General features: G+C 37.6%; 1 protein-coding gene across 6 annotated transcripts in view; it reads left to right on the top strand.

Annotated features, from left to right (window-relative positions):
• Positions 1-20,109, top strand: part of NALCN (sodium leak channel, non-selective) — a 237,961-nt gene that overhangs the window by 113,130 nt on the left and 104,722 nt on the right. For all 6 annotated transcript variants that reach the window (XM_050332057.1, XM_050332055.1, XM_050332053.1 and 3 more), the window contains 3 exons: positions 4,632-4,763; positions 11,554-11,721; positions 15,894-16,085. In XM_050332057.1, coding sequence (XP_050188014.1) covers positions 4,632-4,763; positions 11,554-11,721; positions 15,894-16,085 — 492 coding nt within the window. The remainder of the gene's footprint in view (positions 1-4,631; positions 4,764-11,553; positions 11,722-15,893; positions 16,086-20,109) is intronic.

Below are 20,109 nucleotides of genomic sequence, written 5' to 3'. Positions count from 1 at the left end.
TTGCTTAGTGACTGCATTTTGCATGGACCACTGCTTTCCTTAGCCAGCATCTGTGTGGCTCTGGCTGTGTAAGGTGGCAGCTGCTGTGGATTTTCTCCAGGGCAGTGAGCTGGCAAAGGCAATTTATGTCACTCATACGTCCTCTGCCATCCAGGAATATGGGAGGAGTACTGACACAATGTACCCCATTCTGATACTCGTGGAATGACTAAAGACTGCTTTAGGTCATCCATGATAATGCTCTGTAAGATTAAGTGAGCCAGGTAGTCTTCACCTGTCAGCAATTGCAGTGTCATTGCTTACTTGAGCTTTTGGGTGAATCTGGGATATTGAATACAGTTTTCATCCAGAGTCCCTCAGCTGCACCGAGCACATCCCTAGTGTTGAATAAATAAGTAGTATTTTAGAAATATTTTCTGCTGTCATGAAATTCCCATCTAGGCACAAAGCAAATCCTTGGCTTCTTTGTACCTTTCCAAACACCAAAGAATTTGGATCATTAACATTTTTGGGGTATTGGTTTTTGTGGCTACTGCATCTTTAATGCACTCTACCATCCACATTCTTCACAGTGTCCTGGACACTGACAATCAGTATTCTGCATGAATTCAGTTGCCAGTATTACAAGTGATTCATAGTAAATGTAAGAACATTCATAGTAAATGTAAGTGATGTAAATGTACATCACTGTTATAGTTGCTTGATGGCAGTAACAAGGCATTTCACTTGAGACTTCTTCAACACAGATCATCTTAATTCCAATTTAACATTAGATACAATTTTCCCACCATGCAACTGTCTGACAGCAACATCAAAACATTTCTTTCATCTCATTTCTACACAGTTTAAGAAACAGACATCCAGGGCCTGAGAAAAGGTCAGTAAATTAAACAAGAACAAAAATTGGCATTATGTCTCTTCTTTCAAGTTTGCATGGAGAATTTTCGACTGCTGTGTGCTCCGAAAAGGGCTGTAATCCAAATGACACCCTGCTGATGTGGTGATCCAAAATGATTTTTAAGGCTTGGGCAAATGCTGTGGGCTAAATTCAGCTTTCACTTTCACCTCATTGCAAATACAAAAATACGTCAAGAGGTGGTGAATTCTCATGGTCAAACATTGCAGCAGAGATGGGTCTGAACCATTCTGTGATGTAGAAAGAGCAAACTAAGACAGATTAAAGTAGATGGAAAGCTGGGCACAATAGGTGTGTGGGTTAGAGCATTTTGATTGATCTCCTAAGAATATTGCAGTCTGTCTGAGAGGCCAGTGCGAAAACTGCTTATCATGCACAGCATTCATGACAAGTGAGCAGCTAGATTCTGAAATGCTGTAGAAAAAATTAAGACACCAATCTGGCCCCCATGAACTGGCCAGTCCTGGGATCTAAAAGTAGTGAATTTCTTTTTTGGATCTCCTCAGCAGAGTGTTTGTGCTGTGAGTGTAGTGGAGGCATTTGCTTGGATACCTCCACCTTGCTGACCCTTTGTGCTTCTGTCTTTCTGCCAGCAGCTAGGTGCTTTTCACGTTCCTCACTACAGTTGCTTTCTCATTTGATGCCTCATCCAGCTGCCTTTGCATAGTCTGTGCCTAGCTTGTGTCCTGTCTGAGCCTCCTTCTGTATTATCTTAATGTTGAATCATGTTATCCGAAGTAATACTCTCTGTTAGCTAAATAGTCTCCTTTTAGTTCAATTGGGAAGGTGACCTGGACAAGAAGCTTTATTGAATTTTAGTGAAAAGTAAAAGGTGCTGTAGTGACTCCAGAGAAAGGCAAGGAAGCTGGTAAAGGGGCCGGAGCATAAGTCTTTTGAGGAGCAGCGGAGGGAGTTGGGGCTGTTTAGCCTGGAGAAAAGGAGGCTCCCTAAAACTACCTGAAAGGAAGTTGCAGTGAGGTGGGGGTTGGTCTCTTCTCACGAGTGACAAGTGACAGGATGAGAAGAAATTACCTCAAGCTGCACAAGGTGATGGGAGGAGCAAGTGAGCAGCAGCAGGGTTTGAAGGCTCTTAATCAGAACACTAAACTGGGGAGTATCATTCCTAAATCATGACAGTGTCCAGAGGTACAGTCTATTTGAGGAAGTGTGCATGAATGAACATGTATACCAAGACAGTTTATGCATTTTTATTCTTCCTGTATTACCATTTTGCTTCCTTGTTGTTTTTTGTGAAGGGAGACATAAGTGCATTTTGCAGCCTAACTTACTAGTTTCTTTTAGCAAGTCCTTTCACAAATGAAACAGAATATTTTGTCATTATGAAGAAAATCCTAACACTTTTAAAAATGCAGTGTAAAATATGCAGAGAGACTATCTAGTTAGAATTCATGTGAAATGAAAATGTAACAGATAGGATGCTACCTGTTTTGAATCACACCACTGAAAAAAATGTGTACTGGATGCCAGTAGCCCTATTGTATTCTCATAGCTTGCCTTGTGGATTAAACATAAAAGCAAGACCTTATTTAGCCACTGTTTTTGTGACTTACCTGTCTTTAGACATTGTTATTAACCCAGAATGTAAGGCTTTATCTTCTGAGCCTCCCTTTCTAGACTGGAATATACAACCATTATACGTCACTTGGGTCAAAAGGAAGCCAGCTTGCATGAGAAGTGTTTGAGCTGTCTTTTGTCTATAATGTGACCTGTAATTCACACAAGAAGTCCAGATATTAGGAGACAAGAGGCAAGCCTATCAGCCAAATGCTTGCAATTATGTGCTTATCTCCATTCAGCTTCAATTTAAGCAAGCTACCTTAAAACTCCAGTGGAATTCAAGAGGCTTGAATTCTTTAGAGAGTCTAATAGGGGGCCACAAAGATGGTAAAGGGACTGGCGCATCTTTCATGAGGAAATACTGAGAGAGCTGCAACTGTTCAGCCTGGAGACAATAAACTCAGGAGCAGGTCTTGACAGTACGGAAAAATACTTGATGTGAGGAAGTGAAGAACACAAAGCCAGGCTTTTCTCCGTAGTGTCCAGTGGTAGGATAAGAAGCAATGGGCACAAACTGAAACACCAATAAATAATAATTAAACATGAGAAAAAACTTTTTCACTGTAAAAATGCAGGACAAGCATGCCCGGACAGGTGTTAGAGTTTACATCATTCAGGATAGTCAAAACCTGACTGGATGTGGTCCTGAGCAACCTTCTCTAGGTGATGCTGCTTTGAGCAAAGGGATTGGACTAGAAAAATCTCAAGAATCCCTTTGAGATTCTAATCTCAGAGATTCTGTGATCTTATTTGTCTTCCACTGGAACAGTTGTCTAATTTTGAACATCTGAACAGAAGAAAAGACTCTTTTACTGTGAAGGTGGTCAAAGAGTGGAATAAATTGAACAGACAGGTTGTGGAGCCTTCTTCTGTCAAGATACTCTAACTCTGACTGGACACAATTCTGGAATACATGGTCTAACTGATGCTGCTTAAGCAGGCAGCAGCATAGATAATCTCAAGAGATCCCTTTCAACCTAATTAACTATGTGATTATGTGAAAGTAAACGAGTAGAGGCACACGGAGTCTTCAGGAAGAAGTTGAGAGGAGGCAGAGTTCTTCTATATTTTGAGTTTTATTTTTCCTGAAATTTTGTCAGGCACTTTTACATATAAATGCAGGAACAAATAAATATGGCCTTTTCCATAGTAAGCACAGCTTAAATTTACATACAAAGACAAGGAACCATAATAGCACATAACTTACTTATGTAGCGTTTGCAAATAAGCATTAAAGACCTGAACTGTATTACTTGTAGAAGATTGTAAAAAAGATCAATATTAGTGACTTTTCATTCAAAGATGGTTTAATGTAAAATAACAGTATGTTCTCTTCTTTGACTTTAGCTTCTACTGGAACAGCTGTGGCTGACCCAATGAGGGTAGTAGTTAGTTTTCAGGGTATATCATAAGTCCACAATCTTTGTGAAGGGGGCTTAGAAGTTACTTCTTTGAACTTCTGCTTACATCTTATGTATCTTATCACTAATGTTTTGGCAACTCATGGGTATAAACTCCTGGCCAGTGCCCCATGCCTCTGTTTCTCTTTCCTCATGGGGGGTTGCAGCAGCAGTGACATAAAGCATTAAGTGCATAGATATGCGAATTACCTTTGAGTTTTTCATAGCTCATAGGCCCAGATGTGTATATCTACTATATGTAGATGTGGTTTATTACTTGGGCAATGGTTTGACATCAGATGAATCCCTTATTACATGTATTTCTTGAGGAAAAGCAGTGCACAAGATAGAATTGATGTTACTTTTTCCTGAACAAGATTTGCATGAATAAATCCTAATGAAGTAGTATTAACCAGGGCCAACTGAGTAGATAGAAGTACAGTTTATGCTTTAAAACATACTCCAGTAATGGATATCATATTAAGTTATAAACCTTCAATAAGAAGTCAATTGGCAAATAAAAACTCGAAAGTAAAAAACACACCCGAACTTGCACATGTAAACCAGGTGAAGGAATATATTAGACTGTATTTTAAAGAGAAATAAATTACAGTCATATAAAGAAGATTTAGAATAATGTGTTATTATAGCTGATTATGTTTTGACAGTGTAAAAGAACTTTAAAATGCATGTGGTTTGGCTCATTTTGATGATAAAATTTATTTTTTCTATTGCAGAAAATGATGAGGTCGTCTGTGTTTCATATGTTCATACTAAGCATGGTTGCTGTCGATGTGATTGTTGCTGCTAGTAACTACTACAAAGGAGAAAATTTCAAGAGACAATATGATGAATTTTACCTAGCTGAGGTGAGTATGCTGAAATGACTATCTGGATAATTTTCAAGATAAGCTAAAGTAAAAATGTGAATGTCAAGAACATTTTAGTATGTAATTTTTTATTCTCCTAAGCATTCTGAGAACACTTTGCTAACTTGTTCAGCTTCCTCTGTCTGACAATAGCTGACAGCTCTATCTTACAACCTTTTGAAAGGTAATTTCCTCAAACAAAATGTCAGTGGTAATGAGCTGAGGCTTAAGAATAACATCTGCAGGCAATGCATGACTGCTAAGTTGCTATCTTTCTCTGGCAGGAGCACAACATTCAGTAAACTTCTAAAATATGAGAAAACACTTGCTTTTAAAAATATAATATAGGATTTCTTCCTAAATAATTTTTTCGTACTTAGCTTCCAGAAGGTCCATAAGCATAACCAAAACAGTGTTACAAATAGTCTGGCTTCAGCAATCTGGAGAGCATACTGCAAAAAAACACATTTATCCAGTCATGAATTTGGTGAAGTAGGAGTCTATGCTCCTGAATCAGTGAATTGCAGGTACAAGTGACATTCTGACAGGGAGCCTGCTTGAGTCATTAGCTGGTCAAGGATTTTACTGTAGAACGTGCACTAGAGATCCTAGAACCTTGCATACGTGTCTTTTTAATACTGTTCAATTCAGTTTAAAAAAAATAATTGAAATCTTTGGTGCTAATGTACTGGCACAGCTTCAAATAGATAATTGTTTTTCCTGAATCAAGTGAAATCATTATTGCATGATTCTTTGTTAAAGATATTTATTTCCATGGGCATTGTGAATTGTGACTTTATCTGAGTAAAAAGCCAGTAAAAAGATCAGCTCTTTCACCAGTGCACCAAGATCAGTTCTCTCAAAGTGTTGATCACAGTTACCTGGATTGGGTACATGTTTAGCTTTATGGTTATTGCAGTTTCCCTGGCTTCAGGGCCAAATGGAGTTCCACACTCCATTTTTGGAGCCAGAGGAGACATTCTTAGGCTAGAGTGCATGATAGCAGAATGTTCCTTGTGGTTTCTCTTTTGTTGATATTGCCTTGTTGGCAATACTCTGTGGTTTTATGCCCAACTTTAAACCCTTTAGTTCATAACAGTGCAATGCTTTATGAATCTCCGTTTTTTAAGGAAGGTTGAATTGATACACATTTTTTATCTTAGTTTTAGAATTTTTATCTGATCTCTTAAAATTGTATGAAGCTGAGAGTTCACCAGTTATGGCAGCTGGTGAAAATGAAAATGAAAGCAAGAAAAAAGTTAAAAGACAGCATCAGAGTCCAAACCTTAAAAAATGTGCATATTGTAGAGATGCACTGCTGCATCATACTCTGTTGTCTCTCATGCTACTGGGAATACGTGTAGTTTGTGTGAATATTGAGTCAATGTTGGCCTGGCCAACAATTACAAGAGTAATTGTGAAATGTGTGGTGCTTACTCTATATCGAGTTTTAAGTGCATTTGTGGTGGGTTGACTTTGGCTGGATGCCAGGTGCCTACCCAACCACTCTATCACTCCCTTTCCTAGATGGACAGGGGAGAGAGTAAGATGGAAACAACCCATGGGCTGGGATAAGGCAGTTTATTAAAGCAAAAGCAAAGAAAAAGCTTGTGTGCACAAAAGCAAAGCAAAAGAAACACAGTTGTTTCTCTACTTCCCATCAGCAGTGATGGTCTGCCACTTCCAAGAAGCAGGGCTTCAGCATACATAATGATAGGCAGCCATTGGAGACAATGAATGTCCCCCTTCCTGCTTCTTGCCTTAGCTTTTATATCTGAGCTGACGTCATTTGGTCCAGAATATCCCTTTGGTCAGTTTGGGTCAGCTGGCCTACTTGTGTCCCCTCCCAGGATCTTACCCTTGATTGAAGAAGGAATGTTACAGTGCTGATGCTGTGCTTAGCAGTAGCCAAAACACCGATGTGTTATCAACACCATTCTAGCTACCTGTGCAAAGCACAGCACTGTGAAAGCTACTATGGGGAAATGAACACAATCTTAGCCAGACCCAGTACAGCATTAAAAAACAACATGAACATGAAAAAGATTCTCCTGAAAATAAGACATCAGAATAAAACCAGCATGTGCTGGGTTCTCGTATGACACCCCTACAGATGAGGGTGGTATTGAGGACAGTGAAAGTCATTCTACTCTCCATCATGGTTTAATCCCAACCAGCAGCTCAGCCCCACACAACCTCTTGTCCCACAGTGGGATGGGGAGGGAATCATCTGGGTAAAAGTGAAACAAGTCATGGGTAGAGATAATGACGCTTTAATAGGTAAAGCAAAAGGCACGCACACAAGCAAAGCAAAACAAAGCAGAGGATTCATGCACCACTTCCTATGGGCAGGCAGATGTTCAGCCATCCCCAGGAAAGCCAGGCTCCATAACCCACAGCAGTGCCTTGGGAAGACTAACACCATCACTTTAAACATCTCCCTCTTCATTCTGCTCCCTCCAGCTTTATATGCTGAGCATGACCCCATATGTTATGGGATATCCCTGTGGTCAGTTGGGGTCAGCCGTCCTGGCTGTGTTCCCTCCCAGCTCCTTGTGCACCCCAAGCCTGTTTGCTGGTGGGGTGGGGAGAGAAGTAGAAAAAGTCTTGACTCTGTTCAAGTGCTGCTCAGCAACAGCTAAAACATTCCTGTTTACCAACACTGTTTCCAGCACAAATCCGAAATAGCACCATACAAAGTACGTTAAGGAAAGTTAACTCTGTCACAGGCAAATCCAGTACAATGTCCTTGGCCGGAAACAAAAAATTAAGTCAGCATTAAAGCCTGAGACCATGAATTCACAGTAGGCATTTTTGCTTTATGCCTAGCATACAACAAGTGGAGCCTGGATTCTTAACAAAATAACATTAGTTCTATTTTTATTCAAAATAGGGATCACTGCATGTCCTATTTCTATTTTGGCTCTGAATATATAGTATAATTATGCTTTTAATAATCAGTGCTAGAAACAATCTCTTCAACATCTATTTCAAGTACAGCATTTGAGAGTTTTTTTTCCAACAGAAATACTTGCCAGAGTTTATTCAAGGTGAGTATATCATGAAGACTAGTGTATTATAATTCTGTCCTATAAATTATGTCCAATTTTCTTTAACAATACATTTTTCTGTTTCTGTATAGCTTAGATAATTGATTTGTTAGTGGAGATGTTGTTAGGAAACTAATTTTCTTGCATTCTGCATTTTACATCTCTGATTATTTAAAGTAAAGTATTCTGGGATAGAGAAAGATGTGGGGTTTTATTTGTAAAGCTTTTATTTTTTAATGTCTATTTGTTGGGTTTCTTTCTTTTATATTTTTTTAAGCCTGTTTTGCTTTTACCAGAGGCACTATAAAAATCAAACAAGAACAAAACCCTAGTATCTTATAGAAGGGGATATAAAGGAAAGTATAAGAACAGAAGAGTAAAAAAATCCTGGGAGAGAGGAGGAATTGATAAACTGGTGTCATTTACTACTTAGTTATTGTGAAACTTCTTCTTTCCAGTACAGGGTAAACAAATTAAATGTATTTAAGAGCCTTGAAGAGGCAGAATACTGAAACAATGCAGATTATTCCACAATGACTATTTTGTTTCCGTGGTGACTGGCTGGAGCAGGATGCACTGCTGTTGCTCTGTCTTTTCCATTAGACTAGGCTGCAGAAAGCTCTCCCTTCAGTGGGGAGCTGACTTGAGCAGCCAACAGCAGTGAGGATTCCCCTTGCTAAAGGAAATAGCCAGATAGATTACAGCATTTGATATATTTGGCTTTCTGATACGTTTTCCAGAAGTCATCTTGGGAGGTGCTGGCTTTAGGAGCAAGATATGTCTGAGAAAGTAGCTCACTTGGTCCATTCTCTGGATCAGACATTTTAGTGGCCTGGAACTGTAGAAATACATCTGCTGAAGCTCAGTAGACAAATCTAAGTGAGGGTATTGAGATGCCCAATACTGAGAAAAGAAACTTGTTTTCATTGTTGGAAAGAGAAGACAGACTTAAAAAGCAAGAGCTAGACCAGAAGATAAAATTAATTCTAAACCCAGATCCATTCTTTGCATAAGTTTGTATACCCAGTAGTAAATAAGATGTCCTGACAGGCATTTCAGCTTTTATACGTCAGCCCTGCAGATTAAGCAAAACCACAATTTTAACAGAATTACTCAAAACCCCAGTGCAGTATCGAAGAACCTGGAAAGAGTAGGGCTTCAGACTCATTTTGGTAATTTTTAATGAGGATGTTAACTTTAACTGCTTAATACCTAGACAGAATAGAGATGGATGTTTGGTTTTACATGCATCTCCCACATTGTCTTCCATTGAAAGATGTTACAGACTTATAGTCTTATTTGAGATGTGTAAGATACTGCTTTAAAGTGCCTGAACACCGAAGTTCAAAATCAGATGCTCCTATATAGTTCCTCCTAGATTGCTTCTGTAGCCTGTCCCCTCGCACTGTTGCCTTTACCCTGTCCTGGATAAAGGAAGGATTGAGTGCTGTGCCAAATCCCATAGAGAGAGAAGTGTGAGAGGTCTGTACCCTAATCCCACTGATCCTGCTGGGAAGAATTCTTGTCTCTCCCAACAGCTCGATAACCTTTCAAATGAGCCACTGTTACAAAGAAAACAAACTTGAGTTTTCTTGGGTTTTCACTGTTGGGTTTTCACTAATACTAAACTCTGCCTCTGAAAAAAAAAAAAAAAAAACAGTTAAATGGCTACTGGCAAAATGTAATCTTGCTGAAGGGGGCATTAATATCATAAACCTCCCAGGTGGAAGCTGATCAAATGGGAGGCAACCCTCAGAGAAACAGCTCATGTTAGGTCCTCTTTGCAAAATTAGCAACCTGATAGAGAGTGGCTGCTTAGTGGCTGCTCATGTGTTACACCTGTTTTTTCTGTGTGGGTCTTCTCTGGCTTCTTATTTAAGTTTGCCTTTCCCATTTCTCTACAGCAATGAAAGGAATGATTTCAGCTTTTAAATAAACCCACAAAACTATAAAGTTGCATTATGTTCCACATCTAACAAAAAGTTCTAGTCAGATATTCTGAATCTTCTCCTGTAATTAATTACAAGGAAGGAAAAAAATACAATCTCTGTCAGCAGGAAGACAGGTGTATAAATGTAATCAGATGTTATGCAAACCATTTGATGCATTTTTAAGTGCCAGTGGTTTGAATTCATTTGACAAGCATGTGAAATGCAAATGATCCTGCCCACACATTTTTAGAATAAATTAAAATACACTTAACATCGTATTTTTTAGTCTTGTTCTCATAGGAAGCCTATGTGCTCTGAAGTGTATATGTGTGTGTTTAAATGGCACTATTATTCCACCTGATCTGAGCTGAATCCCAGCTGCTTTCTAACCACTGTTCCATTTTTCTCACCTTGACCCTCTTCTCTTTCAGGACTCAGTTAGATGTGTTGTCATTAAAAGTGTACTTTACTTCTAAGACTTTTTAATAAAATATTTACCTTGTGTCTTAGATAGACATTTTCATGTAAAGAAGTAGTCTCTTCAAACTTGGCTCCTTGTTCTTCTAGAGCTCTTTGAGATCCCAGAGTGCAGGCTGAAAAACTGGCCAGATCCATTCGAGAATAAGAGCCTGAAAGTGTTCCTGCATTGTCCCCATGACTGAAAGCACACAAATATTTCTAGTAGTCTTTCTTTCCTAATATGAAGAGATTTTTGGAGTGCTGTGAGTGCTATGATTCACAGTCTGTCATCTATGATTCACATTAGTCTGTCCAATCTTAAAAGACTAGAAAAGACTGCTTTTTCTCAAAGGAGATTTGAGCTATTTTTTCTTAATGTTTGTACTGTACTTTGAAAGTATTAGTTGTATTTAGATGTGACCTAATGTTATTTTAGTGTCTCTTTTAAGCCGCAACATGTGTAAAGGGTCAGAGAGAAACATTACTGAGTCAAGGAAAAGCATCTTTTCCATTGGGTTTCCTGACTGTTGGAAAGTGAGGGATAGAGCATCTAAGAGTACATACAGTGGTACAATAAGAAGGTATGTGAGGAAGAAGCGTGTCTAGGCAGATGTATTTTTGGTAGTGAGATAACTAAAAGAAGATAAATCTCAAAGATGTAAACCTTTTCAAAATTTTCTCCTTTTGTCCAAGTTGAATATTATGCATTTTACTGTGCAAATATTTCAAGGCCTCTGGAAGAATCCCAAAGATATTCAATCCCTACAAGTAAATTTCTTTCCTTGTAACTTCCTACTAGGCACAACTTCTTTAACACCTTTGTGAAAATTAACCAATTCTGAACTGAATTTGAATTTCATCTCTTTTTTAAATTTGTTTTAGGTGTTTACGTCCCATTACTTCTTTGCTACCTGTTCTGGTTATCATATTTCTATGGATCTTTCTGGAAATTGAAATAGCAATTTTCAAACTAGAGGCCTTAAACTTTGGTTTGTTCCTTAGGTCTCTTAAGATTCTTCAGACGGCTTGTGTATATTGCTTTGTATTTTGAAAAAATTAATCTCTTCATGTTTTCCTTTTTATATGTGTACATAAAGATCAGCTGGATTGATTTATTATTTCATGCTTTCCAAATTGTGAAATCTCCCTGTCTGCATTGAGTCTTTGGAAATTTTCGTAAAGTGAAATCTATTGTTGTTTATTTTGTTTAGAATATGGTTGGGTTTTTTAAAAATATTATGAAGATCTTTATTTTTGCCCTACAAAGTGTCTATAGTCATCATGACATAAAAACTTCTAATTTCATTCAGTGTTTTGAATGCATCTTTCTTGTCTTATATGTTTGTCTAGGTTGCTTTCACAGTTCTGTTTGATTTAGAAGCTCTCCTGAAGATCTGGTGTTTGGGTTTCACAGGATACATCAGCTCATCTCTTCACAAGTTCGAGTTGCTGCTTGTAATTGGAACTACTCTCCATATTTATCCAGACCTCTATCACTCTCAATTTACATATTTTCAGGTATGATGAGCTACTTTTACTTTTTACTCTGTATACCAATTGAAAACATTAACCCATTAACATTTCACACAGATTTCAATTTTCTCACAGTATTGACTCATTTTGAGAATAACTTTAAGATAACAAATCTCTCTGTTCTTAGCTATGTTCATTGGGTGGACTTACAGAAATAACATTCTTTCTAACGTCACTGAGAAATCCTTTCTGTTTTCAGTAAGTCCCATTTCTTATCTGAGCTGCAGTGCTCAGTAAGTTTTGGATTAGTTTCTTCACTGTCCTTCACTGAGCCTTGACCCTGTATACAGCTGTTCACAACATTGCCTTCCTGTAGTGTCCATCACTGATTTCCTGGCTGCTCTCCCGGAGGTCTCAGTACACTCGCTGTTGCTCCTCCAAATCTTCATCATCTCTGTGGCTGTCACATGCCTAACTAAGAGGCTCTGCTCCAGTTGCTGTGGGTCTTCTGAGGTCATTTCTCCAGAATCTTCTTAGACCTGGGTTTTAAGCTCCCCAGCCATTCCTTATCTAGAGGGAAAGTGTGTTTCTTGAGGCTGTTCCTACATTTTAACTTTAGGGAAGGGTGGGAGAGAGAGAGAAAAAAAAGACTGATTAATTCAGACTTCTGATTCTGCCTGTCAGTCAGCCCAACTAATTCCCCATTCATCCTCCTTGAAGTGCTTAGGGTTGCTCCAGTTTTGAGAGAAAGCACTGGGATTCATTACAATGTGTTATAGTCTATAGTGCTAAAGAAAGGGAATTTTAAATATGTATATAATAAAGGATCCATATCATTATTTAGCAATGGATTGCCATGGTGAAAAAGTAATAATCAATAAAGGAAAGTAATAAATTGTTCAACAGAGTCCTGTCAATCAATGTGATTAGTTATAGTGACAAATATTGTGAGTACTCCCCAAGTGTGGGTTGAAGTATAATGGTCTTTTCAGATTTCTGCAAATGTCATCCTGTATTTTTTCTAAATGGTTCTGCAAACCTGCTCAAGAAAGCTTTATTTTGCTTTCACGTGATATTATTTGAAGACTTTTAGATCATTATAGCATTGATTTTGCTGTCGAAATGTGTAAAATATTGTTACTCAGTGCAACATGGTGCATCTAACCTGCAAGAAAGGATGATCTGTCAGGAGTATGCCATTGCACTGCTGTGTCAAAAGCACACAGGGAACGTAGCTGGGAGATCTCAGTTACAGAAGTTAGCAATTTGGTTAATAGTTGGTCCATATTTATTAGGGAAACATCCACTTATGACTGGTCGTTTCTTTCTAAGAATTTTAAGTATAAATTATGAAGATTTTGGACTAAATGGGGAACATCATCACTAACTCATAGGATTGAAAGTATAATTAAAATGTAGCCAGGTGTTGATAATAATAAGTGTTTTCTTTTTAATGGATTTAATTAGTTTTGTGGAGCTGAGGTGGAGGTGTTTTCTTAATTACAAAGTGCTAGCTTTTATGACAGAGGATTCCAAGATGTGATTTTTTATTCCAGAGTATATGAAAGACACATATTTTACAAGCAGAAACACCTGCTACACTGAAAGATGTGGGTTGTGTTTTGCAATCCAAATCCCCTAAGAGGCAAAGGATAGGAAGGTTGAATACCTTTGATGTCAGCTTGTAAGGGAGGTACACACTGTATTCCTCTGCAATTAAGTTCTGCGCAAGCTAGATAACACATTTTCAAATCAACCAAGGTCAAAAAGTCTTTTTCACAGGAATACATCTTGATGTTAGGCAGATTTCCAGGACTTTAGGTATTCATGATGACAGGTTAAATGTGTTCCTTGTCAGTGAATAAAACAGATTACTGGTAACAGAAGTCTTACTTGACACATTCCAGGATAGCAAGCAGATTTATTGTTTGGCTTGTCTAGTCTTCCTTGCATATATTTCAGTTTGCATTATTCATTGGTCTTTACCATTACCTATTGCCAACATATCATTCACTCTTTACTACATTGGCTAGTGTCCACCCTCCCACCTATCTTTCTTGCATTCACTGTGCATTCATTCAAAACACTTTGGAAAGCTCTCTGTGCAAGACTACAGCAAAGAACTATTACATGGTGATAATCTATAGGACACAAAACTAGTGAAGAGATGACAGATTTTGCATATTATTGCAGAGATCTGTAATGAACCAGCATAAAAGGGAGAGAATTAAACAAAATTTGACCTATACTGCACTGAAGAGATGGTACTGTATTTGTGCTTGGGGAAAATATGGCTGAGTCATTTTCTGAATAACTATCATTCCTTGTCGGAGATGCGGCCATTCTTTGTAATAAAGCTGTGGTTCCTCTTTTGTATTATTCATTTTGATTTGTTCTTTAACATATCTTTATATTTAATCCAAATAGTGCCTCTTCCACAGCTCCCAAATTTAATACAATTTGCAATCCAATTACACAAAATGCATAAATGTTCATTAGAGTGTACTTTTGTTAAATTCAATTTTTCACCTAATGAAAATAAATGAATAAACAAAATAGTATCAATAAGATTAGTGTGTTGCTTAAAGGTCAATAAAGTTCCCCAAAGACAGGGGAAAAAACTAAGGCAGATAATTACATTTATCTAAAACAGAATACTGACTAGCATGAAATCTTCACCTCACTGGGGTCTGTATTGAAAATAGTATTGATGGGAACAGAGCTAACATTTACACCATGAGTAAATCTTGTAAGTAAGTAGGCACCATATTTACATGTTCGTAGTACTTGGAAATCTCACTGTCTGCCTTGGTATCCAGTTTCATGTAATGTGACCACAGTATCTACATGAAAGAAAGGGCTTTATCTCACCTTGTGCTGATCTTGTGAAAGTCTAGTCTAACCTCTCATCTGGAACCCTTGCTTACTACTGAAGGCAGTGGCGGCTCATCCCGTCTCACACAAGGGGCCTGGTATGCTTGGAATAAGTTGCTTTCTTGAGTTGACTTTCTCTCTTGCTCTGCTTTCACAGTAAAGTCTAAATGATGAGCGTATTCTGCATACCTTACAAATGGGTAGGGAAATGCATTTCAAGCAAAATCCAAAGGTGCACATTATTAGCAAGATACAGAGTGCAGTGAACTCATTCTGTGAACAACTGGCTGTACTTACTTTCTCTCCAAAAGCAGCATTGTAATTGTATTTGACTTGCACATAGGTCACCCAATAATCCACTGTAATTCCTACCTTTCAGTTGCAATATGGTTCTTGTGGAAATCCAGATGATACCTTAGGCTAGAGAGTCTTTTTCTCCCGAAGAACTGCAGAATCTCAGTTGCCCCATATGCTGCTGTCTGTTGTCTTCAGCAACTACTGTTGTTGCCACTGCCTCTTGTTGATACTGATATTCATGTCACTGTGCTACCATCAATAGCAGAAATAGGAGAATAAGAGCTGTCAGCAGCTCTTTAAAGTAGATTCAGCAGTAAATGGGCCAGGAGTTCCACACAAGATCAAAGTTTTGCTGCCAATATTAATACTGTGAGGTGTCAAATATGTCAGTGGCACACATTGCTGTTTGCTCTGATACTGAGAAATGCAACCCAAAATTTCCCATCTTATATATAATATGAAATAGCAGAATATGTCCATTACCAAATTTGCTAGGTTATACGGTACACAACGCCAAACAATTTTGCCTTCGGTCACTGAAATGGAAAGAAGATTTGGCAGTTCTTTATATGAATATATAACCTGATACAACAAACATAGAATCGTATTTAGGTTGGGAGTGGCCTTTCAAAGACGTCTCATCTAGCCAGCTGCTCAAAGCAGAGGTTTCTTCAAAGACTGTTCAGGAGCCTGTCCACCTAGAATAAGTATGAATTTTTAGAAGTGATGCTAATCAAACCAGAGCAATGTACCTAGCACTGCAGCAGATTCTCAGTTGCTAAATCTAGACTGACGTGCTTTGACCCCTGCCTGGAACCATTCTTATGTTTGGTAACCCAGTGTAAGCCTCCACTGGTCTCTTAATTCCACATTACATTCAGATTTACTATCTGTCGTATTGTTTAACCTGTCTTTGTTCCCATTGTTACCTCAAAACCAGCTTTACCCAATTGCATTTCTCTTCATGATCTGTGAGTTGTTTGAAAAGCTTTGATTAATGTGATAATCAAATCATTGATACAGTTGTATTTTCTTTTTCTATGCAGGTTCTTAGAGTAGTTCGCCTTATAAAGATTTCTCCTGCTTTGGAGGATTTTGTGTATAAGATATTTGGACCAGGAAAAAAACTTGGGAGTTTGGTAGTATTTACTGCCAGCCTGTTAATCGTAATGTCAGCTATCAGTTTACAGATGTTTTGCTTTGTGGAAGAACTGGATAGATTTACAACCTTTCCACGGGCAAGTATAAAAAACATTACTGGTTTTACATTAATTTTACATTAATTACTCAAAATGATTGCTCATTACTTGTTACTATTTTCTTACCATTAACATTTTCTTACCATTAACATTTTCTTACCATGATGAACTTGACAGTCATGTTGGGTTAATGATTGGACTCAATGATTTTAAAGGTTCTTTCTCTCCTGAATGATTCTGTGATTCTGTTGTGGTTTAGCCCAGCCTGGAGCTAAACATCACACAGCCACTTGTTCAATCCTCCCCCTGCAGTGGGATGGGGGAGAGAATTGGGAAAAAGAAAAAGCAAAATTCATGGGCTGAGATAAAGGAATTTTAGTAAGACAGAAACAGAAAGGAAAACAATAATGATAAAAAAATTAGAGTATACAAAATAAGTGGTGTGCATTGCCATCACTCACTATCCATGGACCAATGCCCAGCCAGTTTCTGATCTGCAGCCACCAGCCAGCTTTCCTGTGGTTTATATGCTGACCATGATAACATACAGTGTGGGATATCCCTGTGGTCACTTGGAGTCAACTGTCCCATCTGTGTCTGCTCCCAACACCTCGTGCAGCCACAGCCTGCTTACTGGTGGGGTGAGGTGAGAGGCAGAAAAGGCCTTGACTCTGAGCAAGCACTGCTCAGGAGTAACAAAAACATTGGAGTGTTATCAACATTATTCTCATTCTAAACCCAAAATACAGCATTGTACCAGCTACTAGGAAGAAAATTAACTCTACTCCAGCCAAAACAAAGTCAGATTCTATATTCGTTATTACATTAGTGGTCTTCCTTTCCTTCTGAGAACCATGAAGCAGTTTATCCCCATATGTATAGATAAAAGAATTGTATTTTCTGAGTGTAACAGTCTTCCTGTAGTCCTTCTGTAGTGAAGGCTGTCTGTCTTTGAGAGAGGTGTTCTATTTCTGCTGTCAAGGGAATATAGAGAAATTTTACCTATTCACTGTGATGATGACACACCAGCATATGGCTTAACACTACTCTAGCATGTTACAGAAAGAAGATTCATGCCCACAAGTGTGAATATTAGCCACAAAATTTATATAAAATGTGTCTACGCATGATTTATATCTTTATGTTGTTCTTGATTTGTACAGGAATGCTTGTTTTACACAGGGTTATAAAATCTGTCTGCATTGACAAAATAAGTGTTTGCTTTTTGAGTATAAATAATGGATATTTATGAGCATTACGTTAATTCAGAACAGAACACTGAAAATCAGTGGAAATTGGAGCTAATGTATTTATTGGAGCACACTGTTCTGAATGAAAATACTGCCATTTCTTTAATAGTGGATTAGACTGAGTGTACATGGATTGATTCCAGTGACAATTTATTTGTTTCTGTCATTCCAGCTTAGTTATCCAATGTATCTATTTTAGTGAAAGTGCATTGTTTGGAACAATTAAATAACAATGAATAAGGCAGCCTCAAGGGTCATGCATTTAGCAAACAAAATGGCTAAGCAGCAATTTGTAATTATCAACCTGAACTTGATGTATGGGAAGCTGGCCATCAAATGTGAGACAAAAAATGCCTACCCACAGGGAATAATGTAACACCATGCTTCCTATTTTGGAAAATGTGCTTAGAAAAGCATTCAGTAGAATTCAGTATAATTAATTGTTTAAATGCAGAAGAAAATAAAAAAATAAAATAAATAAAAAAAAACCCCACAAAATAAACCTCCTTAAGCTTTTCTAATGCATGACCAACTCCCATGTGTAACTTCTGAAAAAAATGTCCAACTTCAGGATTCAAATCACTAAGGAATTTTGTTTTAGAATTATTTTGTTATTTATGCAAAATGACAATGGAAGTCCTCAAAGAGTTATTGTAGTATGATTAAAATAAGACAGATTCACAATCACCTGCAGATTTTAACTAGATAAATTGATATCTGAGTAAAGATCCACTTGCAATGAAAAATTACCAATATATATCAATACACTAATAAAGTTTTGGATTATTTTAAGCATTTTAATCTGCTGCCATTTAAACTTCAATAAGAGCTTCTAGCATACTGAATTTTAACATGTATATGAATATCCTAAATATATGTTTGAAGACTGAGAAAATATTCTCTCCAGCAAATTATACATATTTTTACAAACAGAAATATGTTTACTTGCTTTCTATTTTCTGACTTAAATATTTGAAAAACAGAAGACCTATTGCCAACAATAAAGGAGTGTTCCAGCTATACTGAATTGAAAAGTTTTTAACATTTTCTCATATGACAACCAGAAGCAAGAGTTTTGCCTTATTTTTATTTATTTTCTATTTTTACACATATTCACCTTGTTATGATTGTTTCAGAAGTGTATAATTTACAGTATGTGGCTTCTATTTGCAGTTTTATACTGAAACATCTCTTAATAGACTAAAAGTCAATGACAAATTTGAACTCAAAATTTGTGATTGATTCTGTGAACAGTGATGTCCCTCCAAAGGAGCGTGACTTCCTGGAAAAGGCTGGGGAGTTCTCACACTTTCTGCCATGAATAAAGACCACTGAATCAGTTTGCAATAAGACAATTATAATAATTTTCAAAACATGACTGAAGACATAGTAGGAGGACAATGTAGGAGATGATATGAGGTCTGCAATAACAGAATTTGCTAAGAAAAATTTTTAGGAGCTTACCCTCAGAGAAGAGCAAACCTAAAATGGCCAGGATTGTTGCTGTGGGGTTTTTTTGGTTACAAATACAGAGATGACAAGCATGATAACAAAAATGGTGACACTAGAGGCTAAATTTTGAGTTTGTACAGTAAAGTGCTTTCTACACAAAAACAGACAAAACCTAAAATCATTTTGAAACTCTAAGTGCTTTATAAAAAGGCACAGTATGGGTTTTGGAACAAGTAGACCTCCTTCTTTTGCTAATGCTTCTAAATTGCATGTTTTCACATGGTTTCCTGATGACAGTCAATAGGCATAAGCTCAGTGTTGCCATGGCTACTAATTTCACCCTTCTTTTGGCCATTACTTCTTTTGGCCCAATGGACTGGCTTTCTCTCTAATACCGAGTACAAAAATATAGATGTTTGCTGTAATGTTTTTAACCCATCTGCTGTCTCTTATTTTTGCATGTCTTCTTGGGCGGCACATATTGAGCCATGAGAAAGTACAGGGATGGCTGGGCTCCTGAAGATGTAGTGAGAGGAGAAAACTGTTCAAAGGCACAGGTGTAAGAAGGCCACTAAGAAAATTCACTGTATTGAGAACAAAACACATTTTCAGTGTCTCTGACTTCCATGTCCTGGTATCTCTCAGAGTTTGGGGACATATGCTGACTGCTCTGTATCTCAGGTTACAAAGCTGGGAATGCTGCCCTTCTTTAAATGGCTCATTACAAGATGAAAGCCAGGCCCAACTGATCTCAGCAGCAAAAGTCCTCCATTCTTCAGAAAACCAGATCTCTGCTGCCAGCCTTAAGCTTGAAGAAAGTTCAAGATATAAAATATTAGCTCAACATAAGCAACATACATTAAAAAAGTTAAACAATGTAGTCTTAATTCTCTGATGCAGTTAAAATCTCAGTATGACTGCCACATTTTTACAGGACAGCTACTCTTCTCTCAGTCCATTACTGCGCATTCATGATGTATTAGCAGGAAAACATAAGTTTATGGTGGTAGAACAGATTACAAGGAAATTATAGCAATATCCTGAATACCTTTAACTTAATTTGCAGAAGTAATCCCACTGATTATAGAACTGCTTCCATCAATTTGGCCATTGGGATTTGTCCCCTACAAGCTCCAGTTATAAGACAAGTACATTATAACTGTTAAGTAGTAATTTGTGCGGCACTACCCCTGTAATAGTTGGACAAGATATCAGAACTGGCACTTTGGCTCTTATATTCTACCAAACCTTTGCCAATCTTCTACTATAAATAAAAAGGTAGCTTGACTTCCATCATCAAAACAGCTCATTAAGTAATAGGGCATAAATACTCAAAGAAATTGACAGTCTTTTCTATAACA

The sequence above is a fragment of the Myiozetetes cayanensis genome, unplaced genomic scaffold (genome assembly GCF_022539395.1).
Source record: "Myiozetetes cayanensis isolate MyiCay16 unplaced genomic scaffold, myiCay2020 scf5-8, whole genome shotgun sequence".
In the NCBI taxonomy this organism is placed as follows: Eukaryota; Metazoa; Chordata; class Aves; order Passeriformes; family Tyrannidae; genus Myiozetetes; species Myiozetetes cayanensis.
The sequence above is the reverse complement of the archived record's forward strand: the minus strand, read 5'-3'. Positions and strand labels throughout refer to the sequence as shown.